The sequence below is a fragment of the Pituophis catenifer genome, unplaced genomic scaffold, assembly GCF_029215685.1.
Source record: "Pituophis catenifer annectens isolate HBS135680 unplaced genomic scaffold, rPitCat1.0.hap2 SCAF_4, whole genome shotgun sequence".
NCBI classification, from domain to species: domain Eukaryota; kingdom Metazoa; phylum Chordata; class Lepidosauria; order Squamata; family Colubridae; genus Pituophis; species Pituophis catenifer.
In genome coordinates this window covers 123,774,907-123,794,014 of record NW_027256884.1, presented here as the reverse complement: position 1 = coordinate 123,794,014, position 19,108 = coordinate 123,774,907, and the positions used below count along the sequence as shown (strand labels likewise).

Genomic DNA, 19,108 nt, shown 5'->3' with positions numbered 1-19,108 from the left:
GTATACAGTTGTTTGGCCATGTGTAAATTGTTATGTCAGAGCACAAAAATGACAAGGAGGCAGGATTTAAAAACCCAGAGATAAAACCATTTAGGTTAAAATTTGCAACGGCAACAACAGAATTTTAAAGGTAAGGAGACGCAAGCACATTCACCTGGCCATCGACCCCAAATGGTCTCAAACAGATGTCAGAAACATGATTATTAAAAAAGCAGAAATTATGTAACCAAACCTGATTATTGATTACGCAACAGTATTATCTCGCAGCCTGGAATACGCTCAGATCACTATTTTAGGGAAAAAAACCCAGCGGTTCTAAGCCATTAAATTGCAAAACAATTTTATAATGAGAGATTATGTGCTTTCCCATTTCAATCTCTTTAGTAGTATTAAAAAAAAGCACCATGGGAAGGAAGAAAGCTCATTCCAAGTCAGGAAGAATAATAAATAAGTGTATTTTCATTTCAAACAACACATTTTTCCCCCTCCCAGGTTGTTGATTCAGTAGGTAAATTATTTCATCCTAAAAGCTGGTTTGAAGAGTCACTCTTAAGCCAAAGGACACATAAATCTTTTCATCATTTGTGCAACTCATATACCTGAATCATTATAAAAGTAGAAAATGATATGTTACCATTTAAAAAAAAATATGGGTGCCAGTTCAAGAGGAACCAGGATATTAAGCCATCATCTATCAATGAATTAATATTCCTGATTCCAAGTTATTATAGTTAGGAAATGCTAATCCTTATAGTTTTCCCGTTTGTGGTTAATAACAAATTTCACAATTTTTCCTTCTTGTGAGAACAAATGAGTCTGCATGGGTAGAAAAACCTTGGTTTAATAAAAATATACTGCTCAAAAAAATAAAGGGAACACAAGCAAAAGACATCCGAGATCTGAATGAATGAAATAGCCTTATTAAATACTTTGTTCTTTATATACAGTAGTTTATACACTGCTCAAACAACTAAAGGGAACACAAAACTACTGTATGTAACGAACAAAGTATTTAATAAGGCTATTTCATTCATTCAGATCTCGCACGTCTTCTGCTTGTGTTCCCTTTATTTTTTTGAGCAGTGTATATTCCTCTGAATACATCTTTGCGTTAGGAAAGTAGGTCTGAGTTCAAACTTCTCATTTTTTAAAATTTCTTCTTAAAAAATTTAACACATTGGGGGAGGAGGGAATACCAAGCCTTATCAAAGAGAAAAGTAAGAACCAAATCCCATCATTTCTATCACTGTATCTTATGGCATTCCTGTGAAGAGGAAACATTTATAGACTTAAGCCATTTCAAAATTGTACACTCGAATTCCAGACAAAAATCAGAAGTTGGTGCTACTTTTTGCTTCCTAGATTTCAGCTGTTGCAACAATCTGATGTAGAAACGGTTGTTTGAATGACTGGGAGCCTAATCAAGGTGCAAGCACACCTGTGAACAGGTACCATACTTTTCGGAGTATAAGACACACTTTCCCACCCCCTAAAAGAGGGTGGAAATGTCCGTGCATCTTATAGACCAAATAGAGCCACTTTTGGCCTCCCGAATCCCCACCCCGCGCATACTGTTTTCGCCAAAAACGGGCCCATTTTTCAAAAAAACGGGATGCACAGAGGGTTTGGGAGGCCTACAGAGCCCTCCTGGGGGCTGGGGAGGGCAAAAATGGGATGCATGTGGGGTTCGGGAGGCCAAAAACAGGCCCGTTTTTCACAAAAACGGGACACGCAGAGGGTTTGGGATGACTGCAGAGTACTCCTGGGGGGGCGGGGAGGGCAAAAACCGGACGTGCGGAGGCCAAAACCTTTTTTTTTCTTGTTTTCCTCTTTGAAATCTTGGTGCGTTTTATACTCCGGTGCATCTTAATAGTCCGAAAAATACGGTAAATTCCACTTTGATTTTGATAAGTACCTCCTCTCCAAGCACTTCTTGTTGCTATCTCTAGATCACATCTTCTCTCACCCCTCTGCCTCCCTCAAAAGCCATATCTTGGAGAAGGGAAAGAAGGAAGCAATTACGGACGCTACCACACAATTAGGCAGAGAATCGATTTCCAAAATTAGAAGTAGGCAGCAGGAAACCAGATGCTACTGTGTCATTTCTGCCAAGAGGAAAACCCCTCTTGGGGTTTAAGTTCCTGAGGACACTTTCTGCACAACTCCAAAGCTTCATTATTATTCTACTGGCCTTTTGGGGCTGATCCTATCACAGTTTTTTTTTTTTCTCCGATAGAAGAGAATATCCATCGTTCAGGATTGAACTTTGGGGTCCTTGGGTGCTCTCTGAACTTGGTGATTTTGTTTTGCAGAAGTTTCATTATCCAATTAGGTAACATCACCGGTGTTGGTGATGTAATGAACAACCTAATCAAGAAACCACCAAGAAAACTTCCATCAATCCTGAAGGGCAAGCCGTTTAAACCGAGAGCAAACCCCATTCCCTTCTAAGCACTGATGATGTTATCTACTTGGGTAACGAAACGTCTGCAAGAAAACACAGTGTGTTCTGTCCCCGTCCCACACGCACACACACCAACAGATGTCCAAGAGTTAAAGACCAAACCAGCTGACAAAATCCTTTTCCTTATGATAACGGAACTTGGCAGCAACCTAGTGGCTGCCTGCCAAGAGTTTATTACTTACGACGGAAAGAGATAACTTCTCTCCGCTTCTGGTACATCAAAGTAAAATGCTCAATAATTACAGAGTAAATCAAGTCCAAAGATAATCCAGCAAAGTCTATAGCAAAAGTCCGGCAATGCAGAATGGCGTGGGAGCTTTCAGCTTTGTTCGTCACAAGGCTTGACTGGCCACCACTTTTATACCCTGTGGGGTGTGGTCCAGTGACTCAGCCTAATCTCGGGCACGCCTTTTCTTCTGTTGCACGCACTTATCTCTGCGACGCTGGCGTGGATCCAGCCAAGACTCATTACTCTCATCACTGTCCACCTGTGGCTGCGTGGACGTGCTTGGCCCCGGGCCTATCTCTTGCCCTTCGGCGGACACCGAAGGCATTGCCAAAGAGGAGGGTCCTGGAGAGGGAGGCCTTGCCAACTCCTCTCCTTCACTCGCACTCTTCACAATTACAAGTCATACTTGTAATTGAGCAAGCCATTCAGGAAAGCAGAGGCTAGATCTTTTAAGTGATTTGGTTAAGTGTCTTTATGCAAACATGGATACCCTCTGAGATCTGTAAAGTCTGCTTCCATACTAGTCTTCTCAGAGGAATCGCTGGCAATGGGAATTCTGTTGCAATATTTATAAAATTCAGAGCACCTTTAGGATATAGGGAGATATGTTCCCTCCTTATATTTGACAGTGATAAATTATAAGAAATTAGCAGCACAGTCCATTTCCCTCCAAGTAGCTCTTGAAAATCATCCCGTCACCAACGTTTGGCATCAACCCAAAAGCAGTGCAGATAGTCCTCAACTTACAACCGTTCATTTAGTGACCGTTCGAAGCTACAATGGTACTGAAAAAAGGGATTTATGACCAATTTTCAAACTGATGACCATTGCAGCATCCCCATGGCCACGTGATCAAAATTTGGGTGCTTGGCAACTGGCATATATTTATGACGGTTGCAGTGTCCCAGGGCCATGAGATCATCTTTTGCGACCTTCTGACAAGCCAAAAGTCAATGGGAAAAACCAGATTCACTTAACAACCGTGTGACTAAACAATTGCAGTAATTCACTTAACAACTGTGGCAAGAAAGGTTGTAAAATTCACTTAACAACCGTCTTGCTTAGCAACAGAGACGTTGGGCTCAATTGTGGTCGTAAATCGAGGACTACCTGTATGAAACCTCCTTTAGCTTTCCGCAAAGAGCATGTGCAAGGGAATTGCAAGTTAAGGATTAAAATCGTGGTTCTGAGAAAGTTGGAAAAAACTTTTTGTTTCTAGAGATTCTCAATCATCCAGGTCATAAGGTTGTCCTAAAGTGCTTTTTCAAAAGGCGACTGGACTTTCATGGCTGGTTTCCTTGAAAATGTTTGTTGTGGCCCGCAAACGGCTAGCGGAGCTGGCAGTAGATTCAGACAGTGAGGAGGTTGGAGGGGGAACATGGGCCAGTCCTGGAGTCTGGGGAAGGCTCTGATGAGGGCTCTGGGTCGGAGGCAGAGATGGGGCCAGGGCCATCTGACAGTTGGCAGCTTCCTTCAGAGTCGGACATCAGTGGGGCAGAAGGACAGCTGGAGCCTGTTCCCAGAGCTGCCAGGAGAAGAGAACAGCTAAGGAACAAGGGTCAACTTGGGAGTAAAGCCACAGGTGGACGGTGAATGGCCCCTCCCATAGGGAATGAGTCCGCGGGCGAGTCCCTCCCCCATGGACTCACCTGGTGGGTCCGCGGGGGAGGACCTTCTCTGTGGCTGCCCCGGCTCTCTGGAATCAGCTACCTCCTGAAGCCAGGACCGCTCCCACCCTACTGGCCTTCCGGAAAATGGTGAAAACCTGGCTTTTCCGGCAGGCTTGGGGCTGTTGATCTCACCACTGCGATCTTGTGAGATCTAGCCATGAGCGGTGTGTATGGGGTTTTTTTAACGTCTCTTATTGTATATTGTTCATACTGTCTTTGTTGTAAGCCGCCCAGAGTCCTCGGAGAGTTGGGGGGGGCATAGAAATACGAATAATAAATAAATAAATAAATAAATAAATAAATAAATAAATAAATAAATAAATAAATAAATAAATAAATAAATAAATAGGAGTGAAAGGGGAGGGGAGTTTGCAGGAGACAATTAGTTCAATTCATTAGAGTGACGATCTGTTCCTGACTTCTTGCCAAGTATTGTCTGCTACAGAGTGGCGTTTGGAAGATATCGGCCTGGCAGCTCTCCAAGCCTGATAAAGGTCTGTAGTTGTGAAATCTCTGGAAAGACTGTTGGCCGGGACTTTGCTGGAGAGGAATTCCCTTTAACCTAAATAGAAGAGGTTTTATCAGGATGAGGAGTTGGCTTCGTGCTTTTCGGAAGCCTAGGTCAGGACAATGTTTCGCTTCTCATCCAAGAAGCTTCAGAACTGAAGCAGCTTCTTGGATGAGAAGCGAAACATTTTCAGGGGGGAAAAAAAATCAAAAAAATCCAGCTCCCTTTTGGAAAAGCACTTTTGGGACTAGAGAACCTTTTGTTCCAAAATATTTTTCCTTCTATATAATGGTTCCTTTACAGAACTGGTGACTTTTCTCCTAAAGCAACCGGCGAACTTTCTCCTAAAGCAAATAGCATGAAAAAAAACCTTGCCTTTCATCAGGTTATCATTCGTAATTATTATAATCGATAACCAATAGCCAATAGCATTCAGTATTCCCAGATCTCGGAAAGTGTTTTGGGGACTTTCAAAAGCCATCTAGGACACCATCCAAATAAATGAAGCATAAAAGTACGACAAAGAAGCATTCGTTTACATACCTAGCAAGGCTTGGAACAAACTGCTTTTAAAGATGCCCATCACTTTCTTAATGGCTTTTTTCAGTTGTTGCTCCTCTGGCTTTTTTAACTTCTTACAATAATCTTCCAGAAGTGCTAAAGCTCGATCAGTGTCTAAAGAAAACAATAAATAGAACAATTAGCTGAACCTTGATTTTTTTTTTAAAAAAAATAACAAAACAGAAGGATGCATTTGCCAAACAAGGATTGCCAATTCATACCAAACTTGGTTTTGCTCGGTTCTAAAAACGAAGAGGCACAGATTAATGGTAATGTTTAAAAATGGTCATCTACATTTGTTTTCCTTTGCCTTCCTCACTGCTTTATCCTCTTTGTGTTAGGCATTTTAGACAAATATCCCAGGGCAGATGTTGCCTTGTTTATAACTGATCTCATAAACTACTTTGGAAGTTTATTTGTTACTTAGATGATAAACATCATGAAAAAAAAAGTGTTTTAAATCATTTCTTTAAAACGTAAGGCAGCTGTATTGCACATAGAAAGGCAAAATTCCACTTCAGGAGCATTTGCACAGAGAATAATTTTTAAGAAGTTAAAATAATAATTGTATTGTCATTGTACGTTGTAAGTGAACGAAATTCACTTAACACCCAAAGACCAGGTCCAACACACATAACAATCCCCCAAACACACTCCCACCCACCACAATTCCCCACCCCTAAACCACCCAAACATCCACACAACAGACCAAGTAATACTGTCCAACAGCTCACTGATGGTGGCCCTTTAGTTCATGGTTGAGTGCAATTACTCAAGGTTGACTCAGCCTTCCATCCTTTTGAGGTAGATAAAATGAGGACCCGGATTGTGGGGGCAATAAGCTGACTTTGTATAAAAAAGAACACCACTTGGGGGGCCCCGAAAGCCCTACTAAGCAGGTATATACAAAAGTATGAAGGCTATTGCTTAACGCATTGTAAGCCGCCCTGAGTCTCTGGAGAAGGGTGGCATATAAATCAAACCAATAAATAATAATAATAATAATAATAATAATAATAATAATAATAATAATAACAGCTGTAAATAAAATCTTACCACTATTTTTTTAACCTACAGCTCCTATGACACATTTACATTATTATGCACATGACTGAGCTCTAAAATATTACAACTGATACATTTTTGTGTCTTTTCTATTGGTCAAACAAAAGAAAATTGAATCAGGAGAAGCCTTTTTGGCTGCTTAACTTTATTGAAACTTCTAGAACAGAGCCATATGTGTCATGCGCTGGCCACACCCATGCCCGGTTTAGCAAAGGGGAAAAAAATCCCGATACGTCATGTGACGCTGCCATGACGATGTGAGTTTAACATCCCTGTTCTAGAAGAATTGGTAATGGAGAAACAACACTAACTTAGACAAACTTAAATACAGATTTACAACAGTTCATTTAGAGACCAAAGTTACAACAGCACTGGAAAAAAAAGTGACCTATGGCCATTTTTCCTATTTATGACTGTTGCTGCATCCCCATCAAAATTCAAATGCTTGGTAACTGACTCATATTTATGACGGTTGCAGTGTCTCAAGGTCATGTGATCCCCTTTTGCGAACTTCTGACGAGCAAAATCAAAGGGGAAGCCAGATTCACTTAACAACCATGTTGCTAACTTTAACAACTGTAGTGATTCACTTAACAAATGTGGTAAGAAAAGACGTAAAATGGAGCAAAACTCACTTAACGAATTTCTTTCTCCCTCTCCCTCCCACCTTTCCTCCCAGGGGTGAAATGCTCCCTGTTCGGACCGGATCGCCCGATCCGGTAGCGATGGAGGCGGGTGGTTCAGAGAACCGGTAGCAAAAATCCCTGCCCCCCCCCATGCCCAGCTGAGTCGCACAATCATCAGAGGTTTTTTTTTTTTTTTACTTTTAAAAGCATTTTTTCTACAACCTCTTCAGCCAAATAATGCTTTTAATAGTAAAAAAAAAAAAAAGCCTCTGATGATCGCGCGGCTCAGCTGGGATCGTCAAAGGCTTTTAAAAGAAAAAAACCCTTTTTTTCTTTTAAATGCCTCTGACGATCCAAGCTGAGTTGCCTGATCGGCAGAGGCATTTAAAAGAAAAAAAGCCTCTGACGATCAGGCAACTTAGCTGGGATCGTCAGAGCCTTTTGAAGAGCATTTTTTTACAACCTCTTCGCCGAAGGGGTTGTAGAAAAAAATGGTTTTAAAAGTAAAAAAAAAATTGGCACGCCCACCCAGTCACATTACCCCCACCACCATCAAGCCATGCCCACAGAAGCGGTAGTAACAAATTTTAGATTTCACCACTGCTCCCTCCCTCCCTCCCTCCCTCTCACTCTCTCTCTCTCATCCTCAACTTACATGACCATTCAAAATTATGCAGTTCACTTAAGGCAGTTCATCACTCTTTTGAGTTACACCAGGAAACAGTTCAGGAACAATCGAGTAACAGGTAGTCCTTGACTTACGACCATCATTGAGCCCAAAAGTACTGTTGTTAAGCGGGACATTGGTTAAGTGAGTTTTGCTCCATTTTACAACCTTCCTTGCCACAGGGGTTAAGTGAATCACTGCACTTGTTAAATTAGTTAACACGGTCGTTAAATGAATCTTCCCCATTGGGTTCCCCATTGACTTTGCTTCTCGGAAAATTGCAAAAGGTGATCGCATGACCCCGGGATACTGGAACCGTCATAAATATGACTCAGTTTCCAAGCGTCTTTTGATCACGTGACCGTGGGAATAACAATTGTAAATGTGAAAAACGGTCATCGGTCACTTTTTTCAGGGCTGTTGTAACTTCAAACCGTCACTAAACGAACAGTTTTAAGTCAAGAACTACCTGTACTAATGCATTCCCTCAAACTGCCCTTCTCTAGAGATTTTTTTCAAACAGATCCAAGTTGGGAAAACTGCAAAAATCCAACTGTACCCACTACCAGCTGGATTTCTGCTGAGTCCACTTCAGACCTGACTCCACAAAGCAGGTGTTGAAATCAAACTTGATTTCATTGAAGGACACATCAGGGTTGTGTTTGACCCGGTGGGAGGGGGCGTGGCCAGGGTGGGCATGGCCAGCTCAACATCACTCATGTCGGGGCGCAGGTGGTGGCCCAAGCGCTCAGCCAGCGAAAATGGACTCCCGAGCTCCGTTTTCAGTTGCGACGGCCTCCTGCAACCCTTTGCCAGCGAAAACGGAGTTCGGGAGGGCCGCATGTGACCCTCCTGAGCTCTATTTTTGCTGGAAGAGGCACCGGAGGCCAGTCCTTCACTAAGGGCCAGATCTAAGCATCCCGTGGACCAAATCTGGCCCCTGAGCCTTGAGTTTGACACTCCTGCCAGAGAGAGAAGGAAATAGGTTGGGGAACCAGTATGGTCTAACCATCTAAAAGATAAAGGTTCCCCTCGCACATATGTGCTAGTCGTTCCCGACTCTAGGGGGCGGTGCTCATCTCCATTTCAAAGCCGAAGAGCCAGCGCTGTCCAAAGACGTCTCCGTGATCATGTGGCCAGCATGACTAAACGCCAAAGGTGCACAGAAGCTGTTACCTTCCCACCAAAGATGGTTCCTATTTTTCTACTTGCATTTTTTTAACGTGCTTTCGAACTGCTAGGTTGGCAGAAGCTGGGACGAGTAACGGGAGCTCACCCCATTACGCAGCACTAGGGATCCGAACCGCTGAACTGCCGATCTTTCGATCGACAAGCTCAGCGTCTGAGCCACTGAGCCACCGCATCCCTGTAAACGCCCCTAAATTACACAGCCCATTAGCATTCACAACCTCCATTGATGAGATCTCACATAGACATTCCCTTCCTGGTAAAACTTGTCATAATTTCCCACACTCCCCAAACAAGCTAGGGTTTCAGGGCAAAGACGCCAGTAGCACAAGAGACAGAAGTGAAAAATACAGCAATTGGTTCAATGCCCAAAGGCCACTTTGGAAATGAATCGATATAAACTGAAGCCAGTCAAGAGGTGTTTTAAAAAGACAAAGAAAATGAGGTTGCAGGCATCTGCCTTCAATTAATGTGAATGTCCAGCTTCTGTAATGCCAAAAGTCTGCCAAAAGCATTTTTACAACCTTCTTAGGACAGAAATACCACCCTGAATTCACTCTGAATAAAAGTTCTCGTCTCTGCATCCCATTCTTCTTCTAAGGAATTTCATACCGCAATCCTGCAAGATAGATTTGGCTGATGACACCTTGCTCAAAGAACGGGAAATATTTTTCATGAATGAACATGGATTTGATCCATTTCAGGTTTTCTCTGCCACCATTTCAACTTTGCTTCCTCTTTGCAATCTACAGTAGTGGCCAAAATTGTGGAAACCTTTTCGGGAAAAGTGTCTTTTCTAAAACTAGCTAATAACACCACTTTTTTTTTTTTTGGGAGTAGTTCCATAAAATTATATATGAATGGAAAGATAATTTAATCAAGAATGTAATGCAATAACTTTTATGAAGGATTTGCTATTAGAATAGCAGTTACAGTATAAAGAAAAAAAAGGGAAACACATAGAAAAAAACGAGATATACAAAAATGATCACCATGTCAGTTAATACTTAGTTGGGTAACAGCATGAATTACAGCCTTACAACGTCTTCCCATGGAGTGAACCAAGTTTTTTAGTTCTGCAGCTGTTCTAATGTGAAACCAAGACTGAATGATTGCTTCAATTAACTGGGTTTTATTGCTGGGCGCTTCTGACTAACAAGTTTCTATAGTTGGCTCCATCGATTTTCAGTTGGGTTAAAGTCTGGGCTACTCGCAGGCCATTCCAGCAGTGGAATAGGATTATCTTGAAACTCTAAAAAAAAAGTGGTGTTATTAGCCATCAAAGTTCAAAAATACACTTTTCCCAAAAGGTTTCCACAATTTTGGCCACTATTATATCTTCCATATGAGAATACAGCAAGTCCTCAATCCAGAACATTTTGGCCTGGAACTTCTGTCGCTAAATGAGGTGGTTATTAAGTGCCACGTCCAATTTTTTGAGCTTTCTTCCCATAGTCATTAAGCAAATCGCTACATGGTCATTAGTTGAATCTAGCATTTCCCATTGACTTGGCTTGTCAGAAGGTCACCGTGGGGATCATGCGATCCCAGGATCCTCCAACTGTAAGTGTGAACAACAACTATCGTAAGTCACCGTTGTAATTTCAAATGGGTCAGTAAAGAAAATGGTAAATCGAGAACTACCTGTCATCCAATTGGAAAGCGACCAGCCAATGACCGATTGTGAACAAGGACACTCAGTCCTGCTTTCCTTGATGGATGGATAAAGGTGACAAGGTCTTCCTCAGCTCTTTGTAGGACACATCCAGCTACAACTCGGTCTGTGTTTTAACAATGCATTTATTTGCAATCAACTGGGCATCCTTTCCGTTCTGCCTGCCTAAGCATTCTCCATATGCCAGTTGGGGGCAAGCCAAACTCAAGCCTCCAAAAAACACAGTTAAATCACAGCCGAAGGCCACGAACGACTGGGATTTAAGAGAGGAAATATTACGTCCACAGCAGGGTGGATTTGATTTAAATCGAGTTGATTTAAATCACAATTTAAATCATGATTTAAATCACTAGTAAAAAGGCTTGATTTAAATCAACTCGATTTAAATCATAATTTTTAAAGAGCAACGGTCATCTCTGCTACTTTGACCCATTGTTGACTCACCGATAGTCCCAGTGTTGCAGAATATACAGCCTCATGCTACATAACTAAGCTCCATTTCATGCTGAATAAACTAAATTATTTCTTAAATAGAAAACTATCTTACGATAGATTTTTATCCCAAAAGTTTTTTATTGAAATAAATTCGATAAAAATAAAAAAAATCCGATTTAAATCAAAAAAATCTGATTTTTTTGATTTTTTTTAAAAAAATCATTGATTTTTATCCACCCTGGTCCGCAGGTTCCAAGCAGGCTCAGATATATTTACCATATTTAACAGAGTTGGAAGGGACCTTATAGGTCATCTAGTCCAAGCAGGAGACCCTACACCATTTCTGACAAATGGCAGTCCAATCTTTTCTTGAAAGTCTCAAGTGATGAAGCTCCCACAACTTCCAAAGGCAACTTCTGTTCCATGGGTTGATTGTTCTCACTGTCAGAAAGTTCCTCCTCATTTCTAGGTTGAATCTTTCCTTGGTCAGTTTCCATCCATTATTCCTTGTCTGGCTTTCAGGTGCTTTGGAAAACAGATTGACCCCCCTCCTCTCTGTGGCAGCCCCTCAAATATTGGAAGACTGCTATCCTGTCTCCCCTGGTCCTTCTCTTCACTAGACTAGCCATGCCCAGTTCCTGCAACCGTTCATCGTATATTTTAGCCTCCAGTCCCGTAATCATCTTTGTTGCTCTTCTCTGCACTCTTTCTAGAGTCTCAACAACTTTTTTCTAGTGTGGTGACCAAAACTGGATACAGTACTCTAGGTGTGGTCTTACTAGGGCTTTATAGAGTGGTATTAAATATATATATAATATGCTTAGACCTACATGGTATTTCTTTTAAAAAAAATGGTAAAATAATAATTGGAAGCTGGCATGCTGCCAAAATCAATCTTTTGGGTGTTCTTTATTTATCCTAAGAAAGTAAGATCCCCACTGAAAATTCACCTATCAGGAAGTTTCCCAGGTTGGGAAAAACTGTTGCAACCTACTCTATGCTGCTGATTTACAAATCTCAGCCTCACTCGCTATGTTGGTTGGGACCACTGGAAATTCTAGGGCTGGAATACAGGTAACTCTCAACTTACAACCACAATTGCGCTCAAAATTTACGTTGCTAAGGGATGAATTTGTTAAGGGAGCTTTGCCCCCTTTTACGACTTTTCTCGCCACCTTTTTTTGATTGAATCCCTGCGGTCGTTAAATGAGTAGCCCGGTTGTTAACTGAATCTGGTTTCCCCATTGATTTTGCTTATCAGAAGGTCGTAAAAGGGGATCACATGACTCCGGGACACTGCGACCGTCATAAATGTGAGTTGGTTGTCAAACATCCCAATGTAAATCACATGACCATGGGGATGCTGCAACGGTCATAAGTGTGAAAAATGGTCGTAAGTCAGTTTTTTTTCAGTGCCGTTGTAACTTCGAATGGTCACTAAATGAACTGTTGTAAGTCAAGGACTACCTGTAGTTGAAAATGGCACCAGAAGGCAGAACAAGAAGCAATGGATGGAAACTAATCCGGGAAAGAACCAACCTAGAATTAAGGAGAAATTTCGAAAACATTTAATCAGTGGAAGGGCTTGCCTTCAGAAGGTGTGGGTGCTCCATCATTGGAGGTTTTTAAGAAGAGATTGGACAACCACTTGTCTGAAATGGTATAGGACAGTGATGGCTAACCTGTTGTGGCCCACCAGCGGCCTGCGCGGATCGTGGCTGATCCCGATGACGAGGAGCCTGGTGTGGGGTCGCGCCAGCAGCCTGCGCAGCCGGCAGTCGCGTCGGACAGCGAGGAGGCTGAAGAGGATGTGGTGCCAGAGGCAGAGACTCAGCCAGGGCCTTCAGAACCTCCAGAGGCTCCTTCCAGTGGAGAGAGCGAAGTGGAGGAGCCTCTCCTCAATGCTTGAGCATGCAGGGCTGCCAAAAGGCAGGAGTGGCTACTCAGGAGGAGGAGGTCTCCTCGAGAGTAAGGCTTGAGGATAATTGGCCACTCCCTTAGCCTATTTAAGTCGCACGCCTTTAGTAAGTTTCTTGCTGGAAACAACTTGTAATTATCATCAGAGCATTTTTGGAAAAGTCTTATCGTATTTTGTTTTCTGGGCTGGTTGCCAGCCTTTGCCGGACTTTGGTTTATTCTTGCTACTTAATAAATTTGATAAGGTGTGCGTCAATATCCTCGGGAATCCGGAGCTGGGGCAGAACATAAATTTTTTGCCATTGCGTGCCAGGACGGGGGTGGGGGGGTCTCATGTGCATGTGCCCACACCCATAATTCTATGCGCCCCGCCCGCACACATGCGACACCCCCCCCATGCGACACCCCCATGCTCCTGGCATGCGATGGCCTGGTAGGCCCGTTTTTCTCTCTCACCTGGCTCCAGAGCCTTTCTAGGAGTCTGGGGAGGGTGAAAACGGCCTTCTCCACACACACACACACCCCCGGAAGGACCTCCGGAGGCCAGAAACGGCCCGTTTGCCAACTTCTGGTGGGACCGGAAGGCCCGTTCTTTGCTGTCCCCGGCCTCTGAAGCCTCTCTGGGAGTCTGGGGAGGGCAAAAATGGCCTTCCCCACTCCACCCCCCCCCCCGGAGGCCGAAAATGGCCCGTTTGCCAACTTCCGGTCCCACCTGAGCAGGGGGTTGGACTAGAAGATTGTAAGATTGTAAGATTGGACTATTGTAATGCTCTCTACATGGGGCTCCCCTTGAAGAGCACTTGGAGGCTCCAACTGGTCCAGAATGCGGCCGCGCCGGTGGTTATGGGCGCAACTCGTTGTGCCCGTGTGACACCCCTCCTGTGTGAGCTGCACTGGCTCCCAGTGGTCTTCCGGGTGCGATTCAAGGTGCTGGTTACCACCTTTAAAGCGCTCCATGGCATAGGACCCGGGTACCTTCGAGACCGACTTCTGCCACCAGTAGCCTCCCACCGGCCAGTCCGCTCCCACAGAGAGGGTCTCCTCAGGGTGCCATCGGCCAAGTTATGTCGGCTGGCGACACCCAGGGGGAGGGCCTTCTCTGTGGGAGCCCCAGCCCTGTGGAATGAACTGCCCCCGGAAATACGTAAGATCTCCGACCTCCGGGTGTTTCGTTGCGCATTGAAGACCCTGTTGTTCCGCCAGGCCGGGCTATCAACATAATGATTTTAAATTGGGGTATTTTAAATTTTTGGGGTTTTAAACCGGCCAAATCTATTTAATTATTTTGATTTTTAATCATTGTTGTGTCTTGTGTTTTTAAATTGGCTGTACACCGCCCTGAGTCCTTTCGGGAGAAGGGTGGTATAGAAATAAAATTATTATTAAGATCTCCAAGGTCCCTTCCAACTCTGTTATTCTGTAATCCAGAGGTTGTCCATGCCTACCACACAAAATATTCCAATATTCACATTATAAGGACAGAATGAATTTTTCTTTGGGCTTGCCTGCTGCCCCATATGTATAGACATATGCATATCCTTCAAGTCTGCATTGATGAAGAACAGGAAGCAAGGCCATAATCTGTTCCCTCCAGAAACCAGACCTATCAATTAGTGGTAGTCGCTCTGGTTAATTCCAGATGACTGAGAAAAATCTATAACCAATTTTAGTCCAAGGAAAACATTCAAGATTTGGAAAGCATGGGTGCCAAATGGCTCTCATGTCTGTAGGAAGTCATAAACCTCAGATTTCTCAGTAAGCAACCTAGCTAAAACCTTCTACAACAGAACCGTCAATCTTGCAGCCCATGGGCCAGATGCCTCACGCACTGGCCCAGTTTAGCAAAGGGCGGAGGGGAAAGTCCCGATATGTTACGTAACGCCGCTGTGACAACGTGAGTTTGACACCCCTGGTCTATAGTCATAAATCTCAGATTTCTCAGTAAGCAACCTAGCTAAAACCTTCTTTACCACAGCTGTCAAACTCGCAGCCTGCAGGCCAGATGTGTCACGCACTGGCCAAGCCGTTTAGCAAAGGGGGAAAAAGTTGCGATACGTCACATGACAACACTGTGACAACACGGGTTTGACATCCTGTTCTACACCAATCTACTCAGTTTACTTTTTGCCTATTTTAGGGGGCAGCTGAGCTTTCAAGAGCAGGGGTCTCCAACCTTGGCAACTTTAAGACTTGTGGACTTCAACTCCCAGAATTCCTTAGCCAGCTTTGCTGGCTGAGGAATTCTGGGAGTTGAAGTCCACAAGTCTTAATAGAATATAATTTTTTATTGGCCAAGTGTGATTGGACACACAAGGAATTTGTCTTGGTGCATACGCTCTCAGTGTACATAAAAGAAAAGATACGTTCATCAAGAATCATAAGGTACAACACTTAATGATAGTCATAGGGAACAAATAAGCAATCAGGAAACAATATCAGTATAAATCATAAGGATACAAGCAACAAAATTGTCATAAGTGGAAGGAGATGGGTGGTGGGAGCGATGAGAAGATTAATAGTAGTGCAGACTTAGTAAATAGTTTGTCAGTGTTGAGGGAATTATTTGTTTAGCAGAGTAAAGTTGCCAAGGTTGGAGACCCCTGTTCAAGAGCATGGCTGAATTTGGAAAATAAACTCAACTTCCCAAACTGGGCTGCAGCTACTTGCTGATTTTATTTTCTAAGGGTGTTTGTGGGGGATTCTTCGGGGCCTGGACGCTTTCTGAGAAATCGAAAGAAGGTGAGAGAAGTTGGCCCAAAGATTTTCTGAAACCATCAACCTTCTAATGACGCTCTGGCGTACTCATTAGCTACAGAACATTGGTTCACTGTGGAAGGGAAAGCCATAGAAAACCGGAGAATGAAATGCAGCAAGATAGAAAAAGAAAAAAAACAGGTTGGCATCCTAAAAAGTACTCATTATAGCTCCATACCTCGTTACAGAATTTTGTTGCGCCTGTTAGTTTAAATTACAGGTAGTTCTCGGGGATGACAGTAAATCTAGTAATCTGCAATTTTGATGCATAAATTGGACTTAATGGCCATCCAAGATAAAGTCCCCAGATTTCATTATTGATGACTAGATGGACACGCTCTTAATATAACATTGTCCAATTCTTGGCATTATTTATTTTATTAATTTATTTATTTTTAAAAATTTTATACCGCCCCCTCTCCCGAAGGACTCAGGGCGGTGAACAGCCAAAATTAAAAACACACAATACAAATATTAAAATACTTTAAAACGAAATTAAATTTATGGCTTCCCAATTTAAAACCCCTTACCCATAACATTCCCCAATTAAAAGAGCATTGAAAGAGTATTTTTTTTAACCATGTTGCTATTAAATGTAAGCATTCAACCACTGTACAGGTAGTCCTCGACTTACAACAGTTCGATTAGTGACCATTTGAAGTTACAACGGCACTGAAAAAAGAGATTTACAACTGCTTTTCACACTTACGATCGTTGCAGCATCCCCCATGGTCATGTGATCAAAATTTAAATGCTTGGCAACCGACTCATGTTTATGACCGTTGCAGTGGCCCGGGGTCATGTGATCCCCCTTTTACGTCCTTCTGACAAGCAAAGTCAGAAGTTGGAGTCACTTCACAACCGTGTCACTAACTCAACAACTGCAGTGATTCACTTAACAGCTGTGGCGAGAAAGGTGGTAAAATGGGGCAAAATTCACTCAATAAATGTTTCACTTAGCAACAGAAATTTGGGGCTCAATTGTGGTCGTAAGTCGAGGATTACCTGTATATTCTCCTTGTTGTCCTTAAATGTTACTTTTTTCCAGAGGAAGATAGTGGCTTATAGTACTGATCCTAGATTTTCTTGAAACCAATTTTAGCCTAAACACTAGTTGAAAGCCAGTTTTTAGATCTAATGCTAGTTTCTCAGGCTGTTTCCTAACAAATGTTATTGAAACTTCCTGCTTAAAAGAGCCTTGGTAGTACAGGGGTTTAAGGCACCCTGTTATTAAGCTGGTTATTAAGACCAGCTGCCTGCAATTACTGCAGGGTTCGAATCTCGCCAAGGCTCAAGGTTGACTCAGCCTTCCATCCTTTCTAAGGTAGGTAAATTGAGGACCCAATTATTGGGGGCAATAAGCTGACTTTGTATAAATATACAAAAGTATGAAGGCTATTGCTTAGCGCATTGTAAGCCGCCCTGAGTTTCCGGAGAAGGGCGGCATATAAATCAAATAAATAAAAAAAAAAAAAAGCATCTTCTCAATTCAATCCATTGCTCTTCAGTGCTTCTTTTTAAGCCTTCCTTGAGAATAAATACTACCCACTAAAATGGACTTTGGGTATGATTTTCTAGCTAATCCTCATATTGAATATTTAATGTACAGTATTTCTCAAGTTATCTAAAATATATTAGGAGCTCTTTTATTTTAGTAAGACAAGGCTGTCATTCTTCAATCAGGCTGGATCTTGTTTAAATCTTAATATCCCCCCCCCCCAATATACTGTAAACACACCCAGATATTGTACCAATAAGATTCAGTGAGAATTGAAACAGAAATGTTGTATAAAATATTGGTCTTGTTTATTTATAATGGCGTTGAATGACTACTCAGCAGTATTATAGTGTCATAATCCACACACTTGCTCCCCAACCTACAGCATTTTCATATTAAAATGCCTCAAACTCACAAGTTTGACCCACACCTTTGTTCTATGTGCAAGTAGAGCTGTAATTAATACCATTAACTACATAGATTATATAAAATCTATTTAGTTAATGTAAAAATCTACGTAGAATATAAACATACTGTATTTTTCAGACTATAAGACGTACTGGTGTATAAGACACACCAAGATTTTGAAGAGATAAGAAAAAAAAAGTTTTTGCCTTCCCTGGCCCTCAGGAGCACTCTGCAGGCCTCCCAAACCCTCTGTGTGCCGTTTTTCACAAAAACGGGGGCATTTTTGCCCTCTCCCAACTCCCAGGAGCACTCTGCAGGCCTCCCAAGCCTGCTGCGTGCCCTGTTTTTTTGCAAAAATGGACAAAAAAACCAAGCCGTTTTTCACCCAAAAAATGAGACATGCAGAGGGTTTGGGAGACCTGCAGAGTGCTCCTGGGGGCTGGGAGAGGGCAAAAACGCCCCCATTTTTTGCGAAAAACGGGCGAAAAATGGGCCTATTTTTCACAAAAAATGGAACGAGCGGGGCAGGGCTTCGGGAGGCCAAAAATAGCTGTATTCGGTGTATAAGACGCATCAACATTTCCACCCTCTTTTTGGGGGGGGGGGAAAGGTGCGTTTTATACTCCGAAAAATACGGTAACCATAGACTATTTTTTATATTCTATGTAGATTTTTACGTTTTACATTATAACTAGTCTTAGCTTGGTCAAACCAAAACTGGGAAAAATAATTTATGCTTATTGGTCAGTTTTGGACTGACCAAGCTATACTATAATGACCTCTTGCAATTCACTCCATAGGTATAAGATTCCCATGGTGGTTCAAACGAAGGAAGAGAATAAGCCCATCTCTTTCCCCCTTTGCAAAACTGATTATTCCTATAGATTTAAGTTTCGAGGCAGGATGCTTGCAGAAAGACAAAAAAATCTGCAATGCTTACACCTGCAAGAAAGACCAGGTGTGACTGCCTCGATGCACGGGGTCCCATCTGCTCATGCTGAGTTTTTGCTGAAGCTGGCTTTTCTTCAGGATAAGAAGAAAAAAAAAATCCATGTAATGTTTCTTGTACGTGCAAAGGTCACGGCTGCCCCTTACTGTGAGCCAATCTGAACGGCTCTAGCTATGGGATTCAGGTAGGAGGAGGAGATGCAACTTAAAATAGAATTGAGATGGACTCAAAGGTGCCTTTTTCTTCAAAAAGGTTTTTTTTTTTCCTTTGAGAAAGATGTTTTGCTTCGTTTCGCTTCTCATCCAAGGAGCTTCTTCAGTTCTGACTGAATGGTGGAGAATGGAAGGATCGATCTTCTTTGCAGTCATCTGGTCGTTAGCACTCTCTCTGAGAATCGTTGAGGCAGAGGTGGTATTCAGCCGGTTCGGACTGGTTTGAGCGAATCGGTAGCTCTGACGATCAGCTGGCCCTGCCCACCCGCCCCCACTCTATCC

At 42.6% G+C, this 19,108-nt stretch overlaps 1 protein-coding gene across 1 annotated transcript in view; it reads right to left on the bottom strand.

The window, feature by feature from the left end:
- The window catches only part of DLG2 (discs large MAGUK scaffold protein 2), a 1,162,532-nt gene that overhangs the window by 1,133,759 nt on the left and 9,665 nt on the right, over positions 1–19,108 (bottom strand). Inside the window, exon 3 of the mRNA XM_070942955.1 lies at positions 5,415–5,546. Within this exon, the coding sequence (XP_070799056.1) occupies positions 5,415–5,546 (132 nt within the window). The remainder of the gene's footprint in view (positions 1–5,414; positions 5,547–19,108) is intronic.